This window comes from Equus asinus, chromosome 4 (assembly GCF_041296235.1).
Source record: "Equus asinus isolate D_3611 breed Donkey chromosome 4, EquAss-T2T_v2, whole genome shotgun sequence".
Classification (NCBI taxonomy): Eukaryota; Metazoa; Chordata; class Mammalia; order Perissodactyla; family Equidae; genus Equus; species Equus asinus.
The window spans coordinates 94,611,668-94,632,409 of record NC_091793.1 but is presented as its reverse complement, the minus strand read 5'-3'; the positions used below and the strand labels follow the sequence as shown (position 1 = coordinate 94,632,409).

The 20,742-nt window shown below is 33.4% G+C and overlaps 1 protein-coding gene across 9 annotated transcripts in view; it reads left to right on the top strand.

Annotated features, from left to right (window-relative positions):
* The window catches only part of PRPF40A (pre-mRNA processing factor 40 homolog A), a 54,131-nt gene that overhangs the window by 28,157 nt on the left and 5,232 nt on the right, over window positions 1-20,742 (top strand). For 3 of the 9 annotated variants that reach the window (XM_014831170.3, XM_044768900.2, XM_070507774.1), the window contains 16 exons: window positions 3,063-3,173; window positions 4,643-4,763; window positions 4,990-5,043; window positions 6,667-6,691; window positions 7,380-7,754; window positions 10,186-10,294; window positions 10,840-10,904; window positions 11,269-11,433; window positions 12,287-12,395; window positions 13,252-13,402; window positions 14,217-14,350; window positions 18,179-18,293; window positions 18,450-18,553; window positions 18,666-18,782; window positions 19,106-19,243; window positions 19,590-19,685. In XM_014831170.3, the coding sequence (XP_014686656.2) occupies window positions 3,063-3,173; window positions 4,643-4,763; window positions 4,990-5,043; window positions 6,667-6,691; window positions 7,380-7,754; window positions 10,186-10,294; window positions 10,840-10,904; window positions 11,269-11,433; window positions 12,287-12,395; window positions 13,252-13,402; window positions 14,217-14,350; window positions 18,179-18,293; window positions 18,450-18,553; window positions 18,666-18,782; window positions 19,106-19,243; window positions 19,590-19,685 (1,989 nt within the window). The remainder of the gene's footprint in view (window positions 1-3,062; window positions 3,174-4,642; window positions 4,764-4,989; window positions 5,044-6,666; window positions 6,692-7,379; window positions 7,755-10,185; window positions 10,295-10,839; window positions 10,905-11,268; window positions 11,434-12,286; window positions 12,396-13,251; window positions 13,403-14,216; window positions 14,351-18,178; window positions 18,294-18,449; window positions 18,554-18,665; window positions 18,783-19,105; window positions 19,244-19,589; window positions 19,686-20,742) is intronic. The other 6 variants (XM_014831171.3, XM_014831169.3, XM_044768903.2 and 3 more) reach the window with 3 other exon arrangements.

The window sequence follows — 20,742 nt, the reverse complement described above, 5'->3', positions numbered from 1 at the left end:
AATGAACTCACTAGCCACCTATGTTACCTTGGGCATGTTACTTTCTTATGCTCCGTTTTCTCTTCTATAAAATGGAGATAATAAATACTACCTCATAGGGTTATTAAAATAATTAACTTAGAATTGATGCAAAGCAATTAGCACAGGGTTTAATAGTAAGTAGTTAATCAGGAATTTATCTGTCCTTATTGATAATTAGACTGTCCCTGAATACAGCAAGCATGAAACATTAATTCAGGGTGGGTAAAATGTGATCTTTAGGACAGAGATGACTAATTGTTCTAGTTTTATCATTTATTTCCTGAAACACTATGAACCAGTTAGCAACCCTCCTAAGTCTTGGTTTTCGTACTTGAAAAATGGTCGTACCTGCTTTGTAGTGTTAGTTGTAAGACTCAAATAAAGTAATAGACAGTGAATACTAAATTGCTTACTGTTTACTAAATTGCTTTACTGGTTTGTATACTTCCCTTCTTTCTCCCCATTACTTGGTCAAGTATACATTGCCCCTTCTTTTTTATTCCATGATCTCATAAGTTTATTTCTGGTGAACTTCCTCTTCCTTGATGCCTTTTAGCAGATGTGACTTGAGAAGTTTAAATGTGATTTTGGAACTTATAGTAGACTTTTCATTAGATAGTGCAGTTCTGAGATGCTACTGAGTTCATTTTTTTAAAAATAAAGAAATAGAAAACTCTTAATGCCATTTAATTTATGATATAAAGCATTACTCATTACATTTAAACCTTCCATATATGTCTCTAATTGCATCACCTTTTGATTAGAATATGTTATAATAAATAGATGAGTGACAGCAAGCTAAATATTTTACAGAGCTATTTAATTTTGCTTCAGAGAGATTATAGTTGTCATATCCTATACAAGGTGCTAGAAGCAAGTTAAAGAATTTAATACCCTTTGGAATTATCTAACTATCCTGCTACATCATTCAGAAATCTATTGTGTAAATAGTAGTGTCAGATGACTTAATGGATTTCTATGGGAAGGGCCAATCATTTTGTTATCAAACAGCTCAAATTTTATCAAGTGCTTTCTTTGAATTCTAATGGCTATAATTTCTTCACATTAACTCTAATTCTCTTAGAATTTAGGGAAAATAATCATTTTACCTCGTTTTTTGTTAAAGTTACATTGATTTCTGTGCTCCTTAAGTCATCTTTTCTTGTCCTCCATCCCCACGTTTTGCGAATGTTTCTTAATTTAGCTAGTTTTCAATTAGCATATTTATTTTCACCATTAAATAAGTCTGAAATTGGGATGCATCCTATAATCCATAGTGTCTTATGATCTTCGTTCTCCAGGCAGCAGTTATGGCTTAGTTGTGCATAGTGAAACAGCAAAAGTGCCAACATCAGGAGAACGAATGTCAGTAGTTTGGAAGAAAATCCCAGAAATAATGGAACAGCACTCTTATATGAGCTAGGAGTAAAATGATTATGATGAGAGAGAGGAAAAGCAGTGGATCATGTGTTTAGCCCTATTCCCAAAGCAGGAATCAAAAGTATGTCTGCTCTGTTACTCAATAAAGTTGATAAGGAAGAAAGAAAGGTAGGTGAGCTTTAAATAAGTACAGAAGAAAATTAAGAATCAATACCGGTGGTTTTATTTTATGTTTTTTCTTTTAAAGAAATGCTGCATTCCTGACATTGTTGGTGCCACAGAGGATGATATTGTATGGAATATAGTGGACATCAGCAAAATTTTGAGATACAAAAACTGTTCTTAATATGAAGTTTAAAAAATAGCTTAACCATTTCATTTGCCTGTTTTTCTTTATATGTATTCACAAAAGTGATATGTGATAAAACCAATGTCTCAGTAAAAGTAAATCTTTTCAAAAAGTTTAATGTGAAATCTGAGTGGTAAAAAGCATGAGATAGTTTGACAGTGATTTTACTTTTCTAGAGTTATGTACAATAATGTTTTATCTTAGATTTGAAGAAATGTGGTATAGGTCATGTCTGTAACTCTTTGAAGCACACTTTAGTTTGTTACCATCTGAAAAATCTGGTGCCCAGAACTGAACTTAGTATGTTTGATCTCATCCAGTAATTCATTCATTCATGATTCCTTGTAAAACTGCTTTTTTAAAACCACTTCATTAAGGTATGATTGACATACAAAAGCTGCACCTATTTAATGTGTACAACTGGATGAATTTGGTAATAAGTGTACACCTGTGAAACTATCACCACCATCAAGACCAGAGACATCTGTCACCTTCCGAAGTTTCCTCCCAGCCCTTTTATTATTATTTTTTGTGTGTGTGTGCACGTGCATGTATGTATGCTAATCTTGTAAAACTCTTAACCAACCTTTATCTGAGAGATCATGTCTGTTGATGCTTGAAATTTTACTAGCACATTTTAGTAGGCTCTTAGTAGTTCTTTTGGACCCCAAGAGTGGATTTAATATGCTATATCAAGCAAGTTTCACATAAAACTTTATCTCACCTTTCTTGTGGTGAGGAATTTAGATTCACATTTTGTTCCTATTAAGTTTCACCTTGTTGATTGTTAAACTCTGATTGTCATCCAAAAGTCATCCTTTCTAATTTTGACAGCTGCATCTTTGCCATGTTAATTTAAAGCTTTACCTAACTTGATATAAATACTCTTTGGATTAGAGATGTTGAGCTCATGATTAATCTACCTATACTATATTAGCATCTAATTCATATATTTTCTTTTATCCACAAGGCATAGGTTTTATGTTGATGAAAGTTTGTCTTATGTGCGTAAGTTAGAGACTAGTTATTAAGAGAGCAGTCATATCCTTATAATTCTGAGACTTTATAGAAGAGAGAAATCCTAAAACTTGAATTGGTCCATGCTGCTTTTGAAGTGTCTTCAGAATTTTCTGTTTTCCAGTTACCTTCATAGAATAATGATGAATTATTCTAAATGACTTAAACTGTCAAATGTATGCCCATTTCCGACTTTTAATTTCTTTGTATATTGCTTTGAAACTAATGATACTGATATTCACTGTCAGTGGCACTGTTACATAATTTAAATCTTTTTGTGATTTTTTTTCTTTAGAAGTCAATGTGGACTGAACATAAATCACCTGATGGAAGGACTTACTACTACAATACTGAAACAAAACAGTCTACTTGGGAGAAACCAGATGATCTTAAAACACCTGCTGAGGTAAAAATTTGAGGGCTGGAAATTAGCGATTGTTGAGTAGACTGGCACATATTTTTTTTAGGATTTTATGGGTAATGGACTATCCAAAAAAATTGTACTGCTTATATCTCAGAAAAGGGTGCTACAAAGGCATTCAGAGGAGAAAAGTGTTAATACAGTCACATGAATCAGCAAAAGACAGATAAAACTCATTCTTTTCTATTGATAGACTAATTTTATTTTACTGATTTTTGTCCCTGCTCAGGAACCCTGGCTGGGTGCCATCAATTTAAGAAGGGTGATTTAAAGAATAAATTGGAAGAAAAAAAGGACTATCTCTCTGCTTCCCCTTTATTTTGTAAATTCACATTTCAGATTGTTTCCTTCTTTATAGCAAACCTGGGTGATTTCAAATGTCTCCCACTAAGTTTCTAAACATTTCCAATGGGGTTGGGGTAATGGAGATGAATTTAAATTACATGTACAAATACTTCCTTCTCTTCGAGTGGGAAATTGTCTCTTTGGAAAATGCCCCACAAAAAGTATGTATGTTTAATTTTATGTTGCAAATTTTGCCATTCAAAATATCCAGATATACAGGACAGATTGAAGGAGTATACTGAGTAAGCAATGTTGCTTGTGGTTTAATTAGGAAATCTGGAGTCCTAAGTAAGAGTTGATCTGGCATTTCAGACTATACTTAAGATTTTTCTCAGTTGGCAGCATCTTTTTTTCTCCCCTGTTAATTAAGGAATTTGAGGAGGTAAAAGTATTTTCCAGGCCACCACACTAATATGCACAGCAGTACTTGGCAGGGGAGGTTTGTAGATATTATAGTTTTGTGCCTATCCCAGTACCGACATAGTTATTTCAATTAAATATTTGCCCAAGACACTGTCTAGATTTGAGTTTTCAATAGCATTCTCATACCACCCTAACTGATTTTATAGATTAGGTTTTAAATATATCATACTTATATTGTTTCTTACGTACGGTAATTCACATAGGTTTGTAAGAAATTATTTATCAAGAAACTGAAATCTAAGCATGACTAAACCAGATTTTGCTTTTTCATAATTTTTGTTTTTCCTACTTACATTAGTATTTGAGAAGTCTTGTTTTTGAAATATAGATGCTGATTTTTTACTTGTGGTGGAGTATAAATGGCAAGAGCATGTAAGATTTGAAATTCAGAAAGACCTGGTTTTGAGTCTTGCCTCCTCCCCTTATTAGATAGTTACCTTAGACAAATTACTTTCTCTAAGTAACCATATGAATTTGGAACAATTGTACAAATGTTTCAATATTATATTACAGATTAAATAATATATTTAACATCACTTCGTATCTTATAATTGGTAGCTTATATTACCATCATCTCATAAGCTTTAGAATTGTATAGATTGATAATACCTAGTGAAAATGGTGATATGAATGATGAGTGATTCTAATTATATTACTCTTAACTGAAGGTTTTTATTTCCCTTTAGCAACTTTTGTCTAAATGCCCCTGGAAGGAGTACAAATCTGACTCTGGAAAACCTTATTATTATAATTCTCAAACAAAAGAATCTCGCTGGGCCAAACCTAAAGAACTTGAGGATCTTGAAGGTAAAACAGGAAAAAATAATTTTTAATGTTAATTTTTTACATATCTATGTCATTCACATTGAAAGAATTAATCCTTCATAAATAGGGTTGTTCAAACAAACACCTTATTTTTAAAAATTAAATGATTAGAACGTTTTACATGGTGTAACAGTTTTCTTGTTGCTCTAGATCTCAGTTCTATAGATTTTAAATAGATTTTTATTTGATTTGATTCCACTGAAACTAGGATACCAGAATACCATTGTTGCTGGAAGTCTTATTACAAAATCAAACCTGCATGGTGAGCTGCTTTGATAATTCATTTTCTGTCATTATTTAACATTTTTAGAGTATGTCACTAATGTTCACTAACCATGATTGGATAAATCTGCAGTGAGAAATCTCTAATTCAGTGAATTCCTTTCATTTAAGGGTTATATTATAAATGAGCTTATACCTTTTAAAGTTGTACTTTGATTTTTAAAAAAAAAAAAAAAAAAACATTTACCATTGGGAAATTGAACAAGGACGTCATGTACAATATTTCCAAATAGAGCTGTGAGTGTTGGTGCATACATGGAATATGTGACTTAATCCATTTAGCAGATAGCAGAGAACCTTGAATCCTTATTAGTTTAAATTTTGTCAATATATTGTCAGACTGTACATTGAATGCTGATTTTATTTTAGCACAACATTGCTAAATAGCAAATATTTGTTATGGGAGAATTGAAGTAAACAAAATATCATGCCTCGCTTACAAAGGGAAGATTTTTCAACATCTTCAGCTATTCAGAATACCCTGAAAACCTAGATATACTATTTAATATAAAACCCAGGACTTAAAGTAGCAGTGATTATGAGTTAGAATTGAGAATTTAGTTCTTCTCTCGCTTCTAATAAAATCTGGTGTCATAAACTATATCAGGTTAGAAGCAACAGATTGTAGGAGAATGGGCCTAATAAAGTAGTCTTCAATGTGGAATAACAACTGACAGGAAAGAGAGAAAAAAAATTTCTTAAAAGCCCTGCAGTCTTAAATTTGTTTACCTTTTCCTTTGTCACCTCATTGGCTTATATCATCATTTTCTCCAAAAAATATGTTAATTTATCTTAGTAGTGATGACTCCTTTAAAACATAATATAAGGGTCAGCCATCCCAGACAGATTTTCACAAGTGATTTCCTTTAAAGGGGGATAAGCTTTTAAATTATTTTCATAGAGTGAAGTTTATACCATCACTTACATGGAGCACCTCATTCCCTAATAATGCTGAGTAAATGAAATATTTTTGTTGTCCCTAAGAAAAATTTCCTTTAACTAGAATGAAAACTGAAATAATGAGTCTAAATCATTAAAGCTCAATTTAAATTTCTATGCTAGCATTGGCTAATGATGATATTGTAGATAGGTAGATTCTCAGTTTAGTAAGAAATATCAAGCTCATTTCTGATATAACCCTACTACAAATAGTTGGTGTGCATAAGTATCTATCTACCTCTCAATGCTAGTATATATGTGCTGGAATTTCATAACATGAGTTTGATTCTGTTTTGAATTTAGTATCTTAAAAAAAAGACAAATCGTTTTATCCCTGGAGAAAATACTATTTTATTCCAGAACTATGCAGATACTTTCAGGGAATTTTTGCAGTAGCCCAAGCAGCCTTTGGGAAAGTAGCAGTGTGGGGAGAAACTGTCCTAAAAATTGGTATTATTTAAATTTGTCTTCATTCTTTAATTGCTTCCCTGGAACTTTGGAGCAAGCATTTGCTCAGTAAAAGTGGAGGTTTTTTTTTCTTTTTTAGGATGGTAAATTAAATCTTATTGTATGAAACTTTTCTTTATCTCCTTTAAAGTTTGTTTTCAGTGATTGTGTTTAAAAACTATATAGTATTGTAACTTTTCTTTTTTCTCTTTAATAGCAATGATCAAAGCTGAAGAAAGCGGGTAAGCGGTTTTAGACATCACTATATATTACAGATTTGTAAATGTTACTGTAACACCCTTGTTTTAACTCTGTATAAATAATATTTAACGTTAGACCTGATGGTTTGATGACCTTAGAGGATTTGGGGCAGGAAGGAGGATATTTACTCAAGATATACAAATAATGCTTTACTAGACAGTGATTATTTGAATTTGGACTGTATCCTTTAAGAATTAAGAGGACTTTGTTATAGAAAAGTCCAGAATTTGGTTTGAGTTAATTTGGGCATGGATGAAATATCTATTTTTATATATCTTCGTTTACTCAGATTTTCCTTTTAAAAGGTAAAATGGGTGCAATTTAAAGTTCTGACAGAAATTTATGATATAGGTCAAATTTTATGGCATAATACAATCTGATAGGACATTGTGTAAATGAAGACAATTATTGGACTTTTGGAAATGCAGAGTGTTGCATGAGTGCCTGTCATACATTATCACGAATGTTTGCTGAATTAAATCAAAGTAATCCACTTTCATTATATAGTTTTACTCTTTTGAATGGCTTAGTAGTTTGGCAGCACTGCCTTTTTTGCCTTTTAACAGTTTCTCTTATTCATTTGGTTTTATGGTATTTAAAATCTAGCTTTGTTTGGCTTCCTGATTATTAGTAATGAAATGACCAGTTTTCTCTTTTTTAAATGTATAGTAAGCAAGAAGAGTGCACCACAACTTCAGCAGCCCCCGTTCCTACAACAGAAATTCCGACCACAATGAGCACCATGGCTGCTGCAGAAGCAGCAGCTGCTGTTGTTGCAGCAGCAGCCGCCGCCGCAGCAGCCGCCGCTGCAGCCAATGCCAGTGCTTCCACCTCTGCTTCTAATACTGTTGGTGGAACTGTTCCAGTTGTTCCTGAGCCTGAAGTTACTTCAACTGTTGCTACTGTTGTAGATAATGAAAATACAGTAACAATTTCAACTGAAGAACAAGCACAACTTACTAGTACCCCTGCTGTTCAGGATCCAAGTGTTGAAGTATCCAGCAATACAGGAGAAGAAACATCTAAGCAGGAAACTGTAGCTGAGTAAGTTTAGTATCTTGTCTGCTGCAAATCAGTACCAGATTTCATTAATACAAGAAAGTGCCAGTTTAGTCAGTGGCCATTAAGTGTTTAAAAATTTTTTGAGGGGCAGCCCCGTGGCCGAGTGGTTAAGTTCACGTGCCTCCGCTGTGGCAGCCCAGGCTTTTACTGGTTTGGATCCTGGGCGCAGACATGGCACCACTCATCAGGCCATGTTGAGGCGGCGGCCCACATGCCACAACTAGAAGGACCTGCAACTAAGATATACAACTATGTACCAGGGGGATTTGGGGAGATAAAGCAGAAAAAAAAAACAAAAAAGATCGGCAATAGTTGTTAGCTCAGGTGCCAATCTTTAAAAAAAAGAAAAATTTTGAGAATCAAAACATAAACCTTTAGATATTGTATCATTTTTGAGACTGAATTTTGTGGGACCTTACTATCAAACTGTTGCAAAACTAATCCACAGAAATTTTACGAAGCAGAGTTCGGACTAGGATGAGGCACAGATTTAAGGGGATACTAAAAACCTTAGTAATCAAGATATATTATGATGCAATATTAAAATCAGTGCAAAAAGTCCATGATTGATAAAATAGCAAAATTTTAAGCAAAGACAGGATTAGTATTACTGATTTTCTGTCTTTTGCCTCAGTCTCAAATGTGGCTCAGCACAGCACTGCAAGGAAGTGCTGTAGTTTGATGTTGAACAAACAGATGGAAAAATCAAGTAGACAAAAATTAAGATAACACTTAGGGTGTAGGAAAACTGTTAGTGAGATTAAATTGGTACAACTTTTTAATAAGGCAAAATAGCTGCATCTGTCACTTTACAGTTAGCATGTACTTGTGTCTCTATGATCTAGTAATATTTCATGTGGCTATGCTTTATACAGCTATAAAAAGTAACCTCGAGCTGTATTTCTTAGACTTTAACAGTGCTAACCATGATGTCAAGATCCAGATATGATCACTCATACTTCCATCTTCTTACCCCTTTTTGTAAATATTCTTTTGCTTATTTTTCTTATGTATATTCCCAAAGGGGAAATAGCTTTCATTTTTTCTGGTGTTTAGAAGTTTAAAAAAGTTAGTATTTTACTTATATCCTTCTGCCTTTTTTCTATTTATTTAAAATTTGTGCAGACATATTTTAAAAATATAAGAGACATCTTCCACATCGATAGAGATACATACTTCATCATTTTGAGTGATGGCCTATTATTATTTACATATATATAAATTTAAGTGTTCTTTTACTGATAGACATTTAAGCTTTTGGAATAACATTGTTTTAATTACTGTAATACAGATCATTTACAACTGTTAATTTTTGACTAGGCTCTTTACAATATTTTTGACATTTTTAAATAAATTTCCCAAAATAAGGTTACTTCATTCAGAGGGTGTGAATATATTTTTATTTTTTTATGAATATGTACTCCAGCATTCATAATGAGTACTCCAGAATTCTGCTTAGACTTGACTTAGTTTCTTTTGTTTTTGTTTTTTCTGCATTCTTTTCTTTTTATATAGGAAGAAATGTCAGTATTATACAAGTTTTTCATTTCATGAAGACCCACAAACATGTTCAGTTGATAAATCTTGGATATGTTGATTTTTTTTTGTTTGACATCACTGTTTGGCAAACTTTTTTGTAAACTGCCATGAGTAAATACTTTTGGTTTTATGGGTCATAAAGTCTGTTACAGTGACTCACTTCTGCTGTGTAGCACACAGTCAGCCATAAACAATATGTAAACTCATGAGCATGGCCGTGTTCCAGTAAAGCTGTGTGTACAGAAACAGCAGGCTCAATTTGGACCATGGGTTATAGTTTGCCAACCTTGATTTAGATTGATCTCTACATCTTTTTTTGTTTTTTTTTTTTTGTTTTTTTTTGGTGAGGAAGATTGGCCTTGAGCTAACATCTCTTGCCAGTCTTCTTTTTGCTTGAGAAAGATTGTCGTCCAGCCAACATCTGTGCTAGTCCTCCTCCACTCTGTATGTTGGACACCACCACAGTGTGGTTTGATGAGCCACATGTAGGTCCGCACCCAGGATCCAAACCTGCAAACCCCAGGCCACCAAAGCACAGTGCATGAACCCAACCACTGTGCCACTGGGCTGGCCCCTCTACATCTTTTTCATATTTATGCACATTTGCCCAAATCCTCGATCATTAAGGCACTAAAAGGAAGGCATTGAATAAGTTTTATAAGCCATTTAAAAGTGTTAAGTTGTGGACTTAGTGGAACTAGTGTTTTAGTTTAGTGTTCTATGTTCAGGTAAGTGTGTAGGGTTCATATAGGAGACAGTTTATTCTAAAATTGCCAAATTTTGGCTCAAAATCAAACATTTAAATAATAAAGCATTTTTTTAAATGAAGCAAATGTTTACTTAAATTATAAAAAACGTTTAAATTTCTTTCTAGTTTTACTCCCAAAAAAGAAGAGGAGGAAAGCCAACCAGCAAAGAAAACGTACACTTGGAATACAAAGGAGGAGGCAAAGCAAGCATTTAAAGAATTATTGAAAGAAAAGGTATTTATATTGCTGATTTTTATATAATATATAAGTAAATATATACTGTATATAAATATATAATTGTCTAGTAAATTAAGTTACTCTTTAATGCAATCAGTACCTTGAAGCCTTTATTGAAAATACTAATTTCATAAACTGAAAATGCACTAAATGTCTTTTTTTTTTTTTTTTTTTTTTGAAGAACACTTTCTAAGACTGACTTTGAACACAAAAAAACTGTTGGGTACAAGGTACTACATAGTACATTCCACCTAAGTATTTAAGATTTTTTGTTAATAAAAATTGTTTATCTTTTAATCAGTAGTCTTAAGAAAAAGTATTTGTGCTCTGTTTGAACTGAGTTTAAGTTTCCTTTTTAGTCTATAGGTATATTACCCAGATTTGCTTTGCTTCAATAAGAAATTATTTTTTTAGACCTTTTTTCAAACTCCTGCAAAGGGAAGTACTTGATGTTTGCAGTGAGTATTATACTGTGTTTCGTGTTGTATGACTTAACTATATTTTTGCGAAATTTTGATTTTTTTTTATTAAATGATTTTCAGCGGGTACCATCCAATGCTTCATGGGAGCAAGCTATGAAAATGATCATTAATGATCCACGATACAGGTAATACTGTGATTTTTTTAATTTACTTTTCACTTTGAGCATAGCAAGCCTAGCAAATTCAAAACTGTTAAATAGTATAACTTTTCATTCCCATTGTCTTCTGTTATTTTGAATAATAATAGAGTTGTTTTATGTGTGTGAACCAAAAAAGCCAAAAAGTTTGTGATATAATTTGAGCGCTCTGCTATGGATGAAATTAGAATTATTTTTGAAGTAGAAATTATTTTCTGTAATCATTTATCTTTAATATCCGGCTGAAATTTTCTTAATTTGTGAATGAAGTCAATTGTATTGTTTTTCAAATCACTAACATTTGATCATCCTGCCTTCATTTACTCTTGTATGGTATTTTTCTATTGTTTAGTGCTTTAGCAAAGTTGAGTGAAAAAAAGCAGGCCTTTAATGCTTATAAAGTCCAGACAGAGAAAGAAGAAAAAGAAGAAGCAAGATCAAAATACAAAGAGGCTAAGGAATCCTTTCAGCGTTTTCTTGAAAACCATGAGAAAATGACTTCCACAACCAGATACAAGTAAGATTTTTAGTGGTGCATGGTGTCTATTTACCGCACTGTTACTGTGTCAGACTTTGCCAAGTGCAGTAACTAACCCAAAGTAGATGCTTATTAAATAAAACTAAATGGTTGTGACTGTAGCAGTTTCATAAGGTACAAGATAAATCAGTATTAAATGTGGAATTTAACTTATAGACTTATTGAGTTATTAATTAGGGACTAGAACAAAAAGGAGAGAGATTTAGTAGTCAAAGCTTGACTACTGTCTAGCTAATATAAGGATTGAAATTTTTGATATTTGTGGAATAGAAAGAGGTATTTTCATTAAGTATAGCATTTTGAAAACTTGGCATTTATATAGCATTCTTCATTTTTAGAGTGCTTTATTATTTAAAATTGTGGGTAATTAGTATTAACATTTTTCCAATAAGCTATTAAGTTCATTTTCCCTGTGTGCTTTCTTGATTTTCCTCACTCTTCCAGAAGAGTCTTAGTGAAGGACTCTTCGTTATTTCTTTAAGTTGTCCTATTTTCAGTCTTACCCAAATTTCTGACAACTTTTTGAAGTCTATAATTTAGTTCATGGGCAGTTTCGTAATCTGTAGCTACCGTAGGAATAGAGATAGTCTTGACTGCAAAACATTGCTAAGTTGGAATTATCTCCTCTATCTCTTAAGGAGAAATGGAGGCCTAAGCTGTTGTTTTCTTTTTCTTAACTATGCAAAAAGTTTCCTTTATAATACTTAGTTATGAACTTAAGAGTGGAAAAATTGTTCATTTGGTGGTTTTAAATTTAGTATAAAATTAAAATGGCTTCAAATTCACTTTTATTGTATAATATAGAGTAACATTTAATTTTTTTAACAAATAGAAAAGCAGAGCAAATGTTTGGAGAGATGGAAGTCTGGAATGCAATATCGGAACGTGATCGTCTTGAAATCTATGAAGATGTTTTATTCTTTCTTTCAAAAAAAGAAAAGGTATTATTCAGTCGTAGTTATTGGTATTTATAGATAAAACAAGACGTTTCTTCATTCTCATTAGGAGTTACCTTATAACATGTCCATTTCTGTTGGTTGGTTTATCCAGTTTATGTGGCACAGATCTGGTTATTAGAAGTTAGGTTTAAAAGTGGTTAGCTCCTACAGTAAGTATTGATGTGGATATAACAGGTACAGATTTATCCAGCTGTTACTTGAATTATCATTAATTGGCTGTTTTATGCCCACTTTGAAAGATACTTTTTTAGCTAATTAGGTTTAAAAAGTACTCAGTAGTTTTGCTCATACGCATCTATTTATGATTCTTTTACAAAAAGGGCAGTAATGTGTAATTGTTTCCACTAAAATGTACTTGTAGCATAGTGTTTTAAAACACTTCTTTTGCTCATGTCTATTTTATTATGCACTAAGTTGTATATTATCCAGTCTGCAAGAGATTTATAAAAACATTATTAACAAGAATTTTAACATAGCTGCAAGTGGTTGACAACCTTAGCATTTACCCATTGTGTGATTTGTCTCCAGTAACCTTAGTTTTACACCGTGTCTATATAATGCATAGTTATAGGAAGAGAGATTATGGAGGTGGGGGCATTGGGGAGGGGCTTGGTTTCCAGATTCCAGCTTTAGAAGAGAAGTGAAGAAATTAAAGGTAAGTACCAAACCAAGTAGTTAGGCAAGAGCACTGGAAAGGTAAATAGTGTTGATATTTAAAGTAAATAGGTAACATCTGAAATTTGGTCATCAGTTAGAATGTAAAGAAACCCTCACTAATTGCACTTCAATATTATATTCTCTTTGAACTTCAAAACATGTGTTCATACTTTTGATTTAGGAACAAGCAAAGCAGTTGCGAAAGAGAAATTGGGAAGCCTTAAAAAACATACTTGACAACATGGCTAACGTAACATACTCTACTACTTGGTCTGAAGCCCAGCAGTATCTGATGGATAATCCAACTTTTGCAGAAGATGAGGAACTACAGAGTAAGAATAATGGCTAAATGGGAGAAACAATTTCTAAAAAGCTGTCCAGCAGCAAAGAAATTCTCTTTGAGATCACTGTGAGATCACTAAGTGAATTTTACAAAATTGTTTGCCCCTTTCTGAAAAAATGTTTTTGTTTGTTTCCAAAAAGAATATTTCTTTTGAATTAAGTTTTCTGATTCAGGACATAATATTTTTCCAAAACTCTAAAGTTCGCCTTATCAGATAATCCTTGAAATATGTTTATCCTAGGTCAAACTTGAAATTGTCCTTTGCCATTTATAGGACTTGGTAAGAACCTAATTAATTACCAGATTTTACTCACACTGTCTTCTTGAGGTAATGGCTTTAGATTTGCAAAAAGCAAAAAATGTTTTAGCATTATCTTACATTAAGCTTCCCCAACTTTGGTCTTTTTCTAACCTACCTAGTTGTTTTTTAAATTATAGCTTTCTTGATTATCCCTCTGAATGCCATGCTGCAGTAGATTTGGGATAGGGCCTAGAATTCTATACTTTGAAAATCTTGAGTAATTCAGATATTGCAGACAAATTTTGTCATAACAATTTTATTTTCATTAATTGTATCATGTGCATGGTCTTTGTTTTATCCTCTTATTCAGGGTATCTTATATTTAATGAGATCTTGTAATTTTCCTTAAATGTTTCTTATTTAGATGATTACAAGTCATATTTGAGTTTAAATACAAGTATTTTGGAGAGGTGAAGTTGAAATTTGTAGGGAGTTAATGTAAATAATTAAACTGCTTTCCTTACTGATATTTGACATTCTAATTTTCTTTGAAAAAAACTAGACATGGATAAAGAAGATGCATTAATTTGCTTTGAAGAACACATTCGGGCTTTAGAAAAGGAGGAAGAAGAAGAAAAACAGAAGAGTTTGCTGAGAGAAAGGAGACGACAGCGTAAAAATAGAGAATCTTTTCAGGTAATAAGAAAATATCTTTTTTACCTTAATTTTATATTATGGTTAATGAGCTTGAACAAGGATATAAACAATTTTGAGACACCTGATCCCAGATCATTAACTTCTGCTTTGTGGAGAATCTGTACACATTTGACTCAAGTTCTGCAATTAGCTATGAATCCACTCAAGGAGAGCAGCCATTTTAGGCTGGGGGAACATAGAAGGCTGTAGCAGATTTGGTATTTAAGGTGAGCACTGATAGATACGGTGTCACTTGGGAAAGAGGAATAGCATGAGGAAAGACTTAAACTATGTGTGATGAGTCATTAGTACTAGTTGATTTTTTAAGCTCTAGAGAACTGTAGGGAATGCTGTGGTATAGTTTGGGGATGGGCCATAATTCTTAAACATTATACACAAGCGTTGAAATTACCTATTTTCTGTATAGGCTAGTGGCTCATTTTCACCTCCAAGTATTACTTTTATTCTCTGAGTTATGGAGAATATCTTGGAGCAGTGAATTTTTGCATTTTATATTTCACCAGATTGCACATTTCCATAGTAATTATAATAATAGCAGTTAGTGTTAATTGATTGCTTTCCGCTATACATTTTAAATTTATAATCTCTCAATTTCTGTGACAGCCTTGTTAGAGTAGGTACTATTTTTGTTATGTCCGTTTATGTAGATAAGGAAATGGGCTCTCTGAAGAGGTGAAGTGACTTGCCCAAATCACCTACTGAATAGTGGAGCCAGAATTTAAATCTATGCAGTCTTAATTACAGAGGCTCCACCATTAAAAACCGTATTAAGATAAATGCTAAGTTACAGTGGCTTAAATAAGAGTTTTATTTCTTGAAGTAGTAACAGCTGGTTGGTCCAAGGTAGAGCACATTGCCATCCCCTAAGGCACTGGTTCTCAAAACTTAGTGTGCATCAGAATCACTTAGAGAGCTTTTAAAAAACACTCTCTTGGGGCCAGCTGAGTGGCATAGTGGTTAAGTTTGCACCCTCTGCTTCAGTGGCCTGGGGTTCACAGGTTTGGATCCTGGGCACGGACCTAGCACCACTCATCAGGCCACACTGGCGGCATCTCACATAGAATGGAGGAGGATTGGCATAGATGTTAGCAACAATATTCTTCAAGCAAAAAGAGGAAGATTGGCAATGGATGTTAGCGCCGGGCCAGTCTTCCTCACACACAAAAAAAGCAAAACACTCTCCTTACCATGCCAAAGGTCCCTAACCATCTTAAATGCCATAGCCAATAGCGTTATTTCAGTCCTCATTGCATAAAAACTTAACATTTGCTACTCTTGATGGGTCCTTTATCTTACTGGTTTCCCAAACGATCGTTCGGAGGATTGTTAAAACCACATATTGTTGAGCCTCACCCCTAGATTTGATTCAGTAGATATGGGGTGAGTTCTGAAAATCTGCATTTCTAATAAGAATCAAATTCTGGGGTGGAGCCCAATAATCTGGTTTTTTCCTGTCCTTCAAATGATTCTTTGAGGAACCACTGAGATAGAATAACATACCAAAAGTAGAAAAAATGTTGAGAGTCTTGATGAGACTGAAAAAATATGGTTAGGTGTAGCATTTAAGGTGTTTAGTTACTTTTGGCATGGTAGGGGAAGTTAGGGTGACCAGATAGTTTAAAGGTAAATAGAAGGAGACAAAAAGAAAGAAGGAGATGAGGAAAAGAAATATTATTGAATTGGCTCTGAGGCAGTGAGTGGTATTCAACTATCAATTTTGTTTATTGTTGATGGTCATGATTTGCAAGGAAAGGTGCTACTGACATTTGGTTGAGGAGAGGCCAGAGGTGCTGCTAAAAAATCTTAACAATGCACAGGACAACTCCCCCCAGCCCCGCCCCCCACTCCCACGCCCCCAATGCACCCCCCACAAAAAAAAGAGTTAAGTGGTCCAAGATGTCATTAGTGCCACGGTTGGGAACCTCTCCTCTAAGGGAGGGAGAAATACCAAGCTCAGCAATCTTTGAAGCAGCTTCATTTCCATAATGTAAAAGACTAGGCTCCTCTCCCTTTCCCCAAGATAGGGTTAGTAAATAAGAGAGTAAGAACCGTGCAATTTTAGCATAATAGTTTTCAAACCTGAATTTCCATCAGAGTCATCTGGTGATCTTTAAAAAGTAAAATTACGAGGGGCTGGCCCCGTGGCCGAGTGGTTAAGTTCGCGCGCTCCGCTGCAGGCGGCCCAGTGTTTCGTTGGTTCGAATCCTGGGCGCGGACATGGCACTGCTCGTCAGGCCACGCTGAGGCAGCATCCCACGTGCCACAACTAGAAGGACCCACAACGAAGAATATACAACTATGTACTGGGGGGCTTTGGGGAGAAAAAGGAAGAAATAAAAAAAAAAAAATCTTTAAAAAAAAAGTAAAATTACGAATATCTGGATTTCAATCCTTTTTTTTTTAATCTCAGGTGATTCTGATTTTTACTCAGGTTTGGGATTCACTATTGAAATTGATTCAATCTCAAAATTCTATGACTTTATCAGATCTTAGCAACCTGGAAGTGAAACACAAATGCTAGCAAAACAGATATGATAGAGTGGAGTAGATTCTAAGATTCTGGAGAGCATTATTGAAGATGGTTTCTAAGCTCTTTTAGGGACTGGAAAGAGGAAGCAAGTGAGGAACCTGGTGATCACAGAGCAGGGGTGGGTTAAGATAGGAATCCATGTATGTTGAAAGGTAGGGGCAAAAGGATAAATACTAAGTTTTAGAAAAGAATTTTGGAAATATAAGACTGTATGGACATGCTTATTATTTGAAGAGATGTGGAGTTACAGGTGTCTGGTGTTATTCAGGACAATACAATCCAATAAAAATTTGTATGCCACATACATGATTTTAATTTCTTACTAATTTTAGTAATTTTTTATTCACTCAATATATCTAAATATTTTTACATGCAGTCTTTTTAAAAATTAATATTTTTTTGTAATAAATTTTTAAAATCTATTGTGTGTTATATACTGATGACATCTTCATACTAGCCAGCCACATTGCATGTACTTAGAAGCTACATTTGACCAGTGGCTACCATATTGAATGGTGTAGGTATAGAAATTCTAAGAGCAGCATTTTGGGCCGTAGTTCTTTAGGGATTTTTTTTGTAGCATTAAACTCCCTAAGAATTTGGGGAAGTAGGAAATGTGGAAATTGCTGAGTGTTTATGTCCCAATATGTTGCCCTAAAAGTCAAAGTAGTAAAAAGAGATTAAAAAAAGAGAAATTGGAATAAGCATATAAATATTTAGACTTAAGGTATAATAGTGATAGGAAAGAAAAGAAAGAAGTTTTGAAATCAGATATGGGGTTTAGTCCTAGTTTCCCCAGACTCCTATTACATCTCACTTTGGTAAAATTATATATTCTTTTAGAGGTCCACATTTGTTAAGAAAATTAAATAAAAAATAAAAACACCCAGAACACATATTTTACAGGAAACATGTACACATTCTTTAGCCTCATCATTTGAGATAGATAATATCCAGTGTTTTAACTTTTACCTTTATATATTTTTTTTAAACTGGAAATGATGTTCCATCTTAAGGGACAGTAAACTGAAGCCTGGAAAGATTAATAAAGTTTTTCAAAGGTCCTTTTCTCTGAAGTACAAAATACTTTTTTGCCTAACAGCAGATTTTACTTTCATCAAAGAGCAAATATTCTTTGCACGTAAACATATTGGAATAACATTGGTAGAAGAGTTTTAAATATTGCTATGTTTTTAACATGTGTTTTCATGTTAGACTAATATTTCTAATGTCCTTAAAAACTTTTAAGTTATAATGTAGTTTTCTTTTCCCCCCAGATATTTTTAGATGAACTGCATGAACATGGACAACTGCATTCTATGTCGTCTTGGATGGAATTGTATCCAACAATTAGTTCTGACATTAGATTCACTAATATGCTTGGTCAGCCGGGTGAGATTCTTTTCTTTCCTAATTTAGTTATGATAGTAGTTGGAATGGGCCAGAGGGGAAGGTGGTTATGTTGGGGAATGGGGGGTGCTTTATTTTGTTTTATAAACAAAAAGTAATTGCAGCTCTTTGGTTAGAGCTAGCTTTTGACTTCTTTAGTTTTTTCATTAGGATCAACTGCACTTGACCTTTTCAAGTTTTATGTTGAGGATCTTAAAGCACGTTACCATGATGAGAAGAAAATAATAAAAGACATTCTAAAGGTAAGTAGTATACTTACTGTTGTTAACTGTTAAATCTATAGTGTATTTTAGAAACTGATACTGTGCTCCTTTGATTTATGTTATTAATATTAACAAGAATTCTGTTTTTTAGGATAAAGGATTTGTAGTTGAAGTAAATACCACTTTTGAAGATTTTGTGGCAATAATTAGTTCAACTAAAAGATCAACCACATTAGATGCTGGAAATATTAAGTTGGCTTTCAATAGTGTAAGTTATCATCTTTAATTATAAACAACTAGTTTAATAGTACAGTTTTTAATATATTCAGCCAAAAGTACTTAAGTTGTAGGCTACTGAAATAAAGGAATATGAGTAGGATTTTACATACTAGTAGACAGTCTTTCCAGGTAAGATAAAATGTATTTAGATGATAGGCTGATGTTAAGCTTTTTTTGCTCAAATTAACTGGTGTTATAAATTGGCCCTTAATTTATAAATGATAGGAGAGTACTTAAATTAAGAATAATGAATTGTTTCAGCTAACATTATAATTGTTCTATTATAACTGATTAAATGTGATTTTCTAAAAGTTACTAGAAAAGGCAGAAGCCCGTGAACGTGAAAGAGAAAAAGAGGAGGCTCGGAAGATGAAGCGAAAAGAATCTGCATTTAAGAGTATGTTGAAACAAGCTACTCCTCCAATAGAATTGGATGCTGTGTGGGAAGATGTATGTATACTTGTAAAATTTTTCTAATGAACTGTTTCCTTTACAAGTGAAGATAAAAATATTTTTAATTCCTTTCCCATTTTAGAGCCACAAAAACAAGCTAAGGTTATTTGTAGAGTATATTACATATATTGAAAGGATATTACATATATTAAAAGTATAAAGTCAGCTGTGACTCTGCGTTTAGGAATATTTTTAAAAATGGTTTGGACTTTAGAGAAAAGGAAACAAGAGACTTGAGAGGACGAGGCTGTCACAGTTTTCACTTGCTGTTATGATTTCTTTTAGTCATATTGGCACACTTCTCTTGGTATTCATGAATTTATTCCATATCTGAATTTTTCAGATCCGGGAGAGATTTGTAAAAGAGCCAGCGTTTGAGGACATAACTCTGGAGTCTGAAAGAAAACGAATATTTAAAGATTTTATGCATGTGCTTGAGGTAATTTTAGTATTGTCATAACTGGTAGAAATATAAAATATAAACAAAATTTGAAGAATTTAGAATGATCAAAGTATGTTTCTTAAATTACACTCCTTTTATACAAATGTAGTTACCTGGGATGGTTAGGGAATTAATTTTTCTATAGAAACTGCTGTTAAGTGAAACAAACTAAGCTTGTATGGGAACATAAAGATTTGTTTGTGGAGACTGTTCATAATTTGTTACATATTTTTATGGTGTTTTAGATATGCAGCAATTTAACAGCCACATGGACTAACTAGTAAACCTAAAGAAAACTTAAAATCCTGTAAAGTAGATAGAAAACAGGTTTTAAGCACATGTTTCAAATATTACACTACATTAGATGTATTGAAAGCTCAGGGGGGTTCTGAAAAATAATAGAGTAAGTAGTAAATTGTTGTTAAAACAAGTAATGATAAAATTACAAATTACTCCATTAGCTGAATAAGGGTATTTTGATAAGGATTTCAGGTAGACGTTTGTTGTAAGTGGTGAATATGCTAAATTGACCAGTAATTATTGATTACTAATATTTGGGCCAGGCACTGTTCTAATTGTTTTACAAATATTACATATGTGAACTTAATCCTTACAACAACGCTGTGCAATTACAGATGAGCAAACTGAGGCAAAGAGAAATAAAGTACTTTGCAAACCAAGGCTGTTTGACTCTAAGGTTCACGCTTTTAACAAGTATGCTATACTTCCATTCCAGTTATAGAGAACTGATACGTTAAAACCAGCTAAAAGCTGGCACATACTTATACTTAATATAGTGTTGCATGGTCATTGGGCATAGCAGGTCACTTAATTGACCGTTGATGCTTTCATTGGATTTACTGTTCTTGATGAATATCATTGTTGACAGCAGTTTGCTCTGTTAATATATACCTACGTGTACCCTATTTCGTTTCCCAGCTGCCTCTGGATCTAGTCCTGTTGGCCTCTAAGATCTTTTCTACTCAAAGTGTGTTTTAGACCAGCAACATCTGCATTACCTGGGAACATGTTAGAAACGCAGAACCTCAGGCCC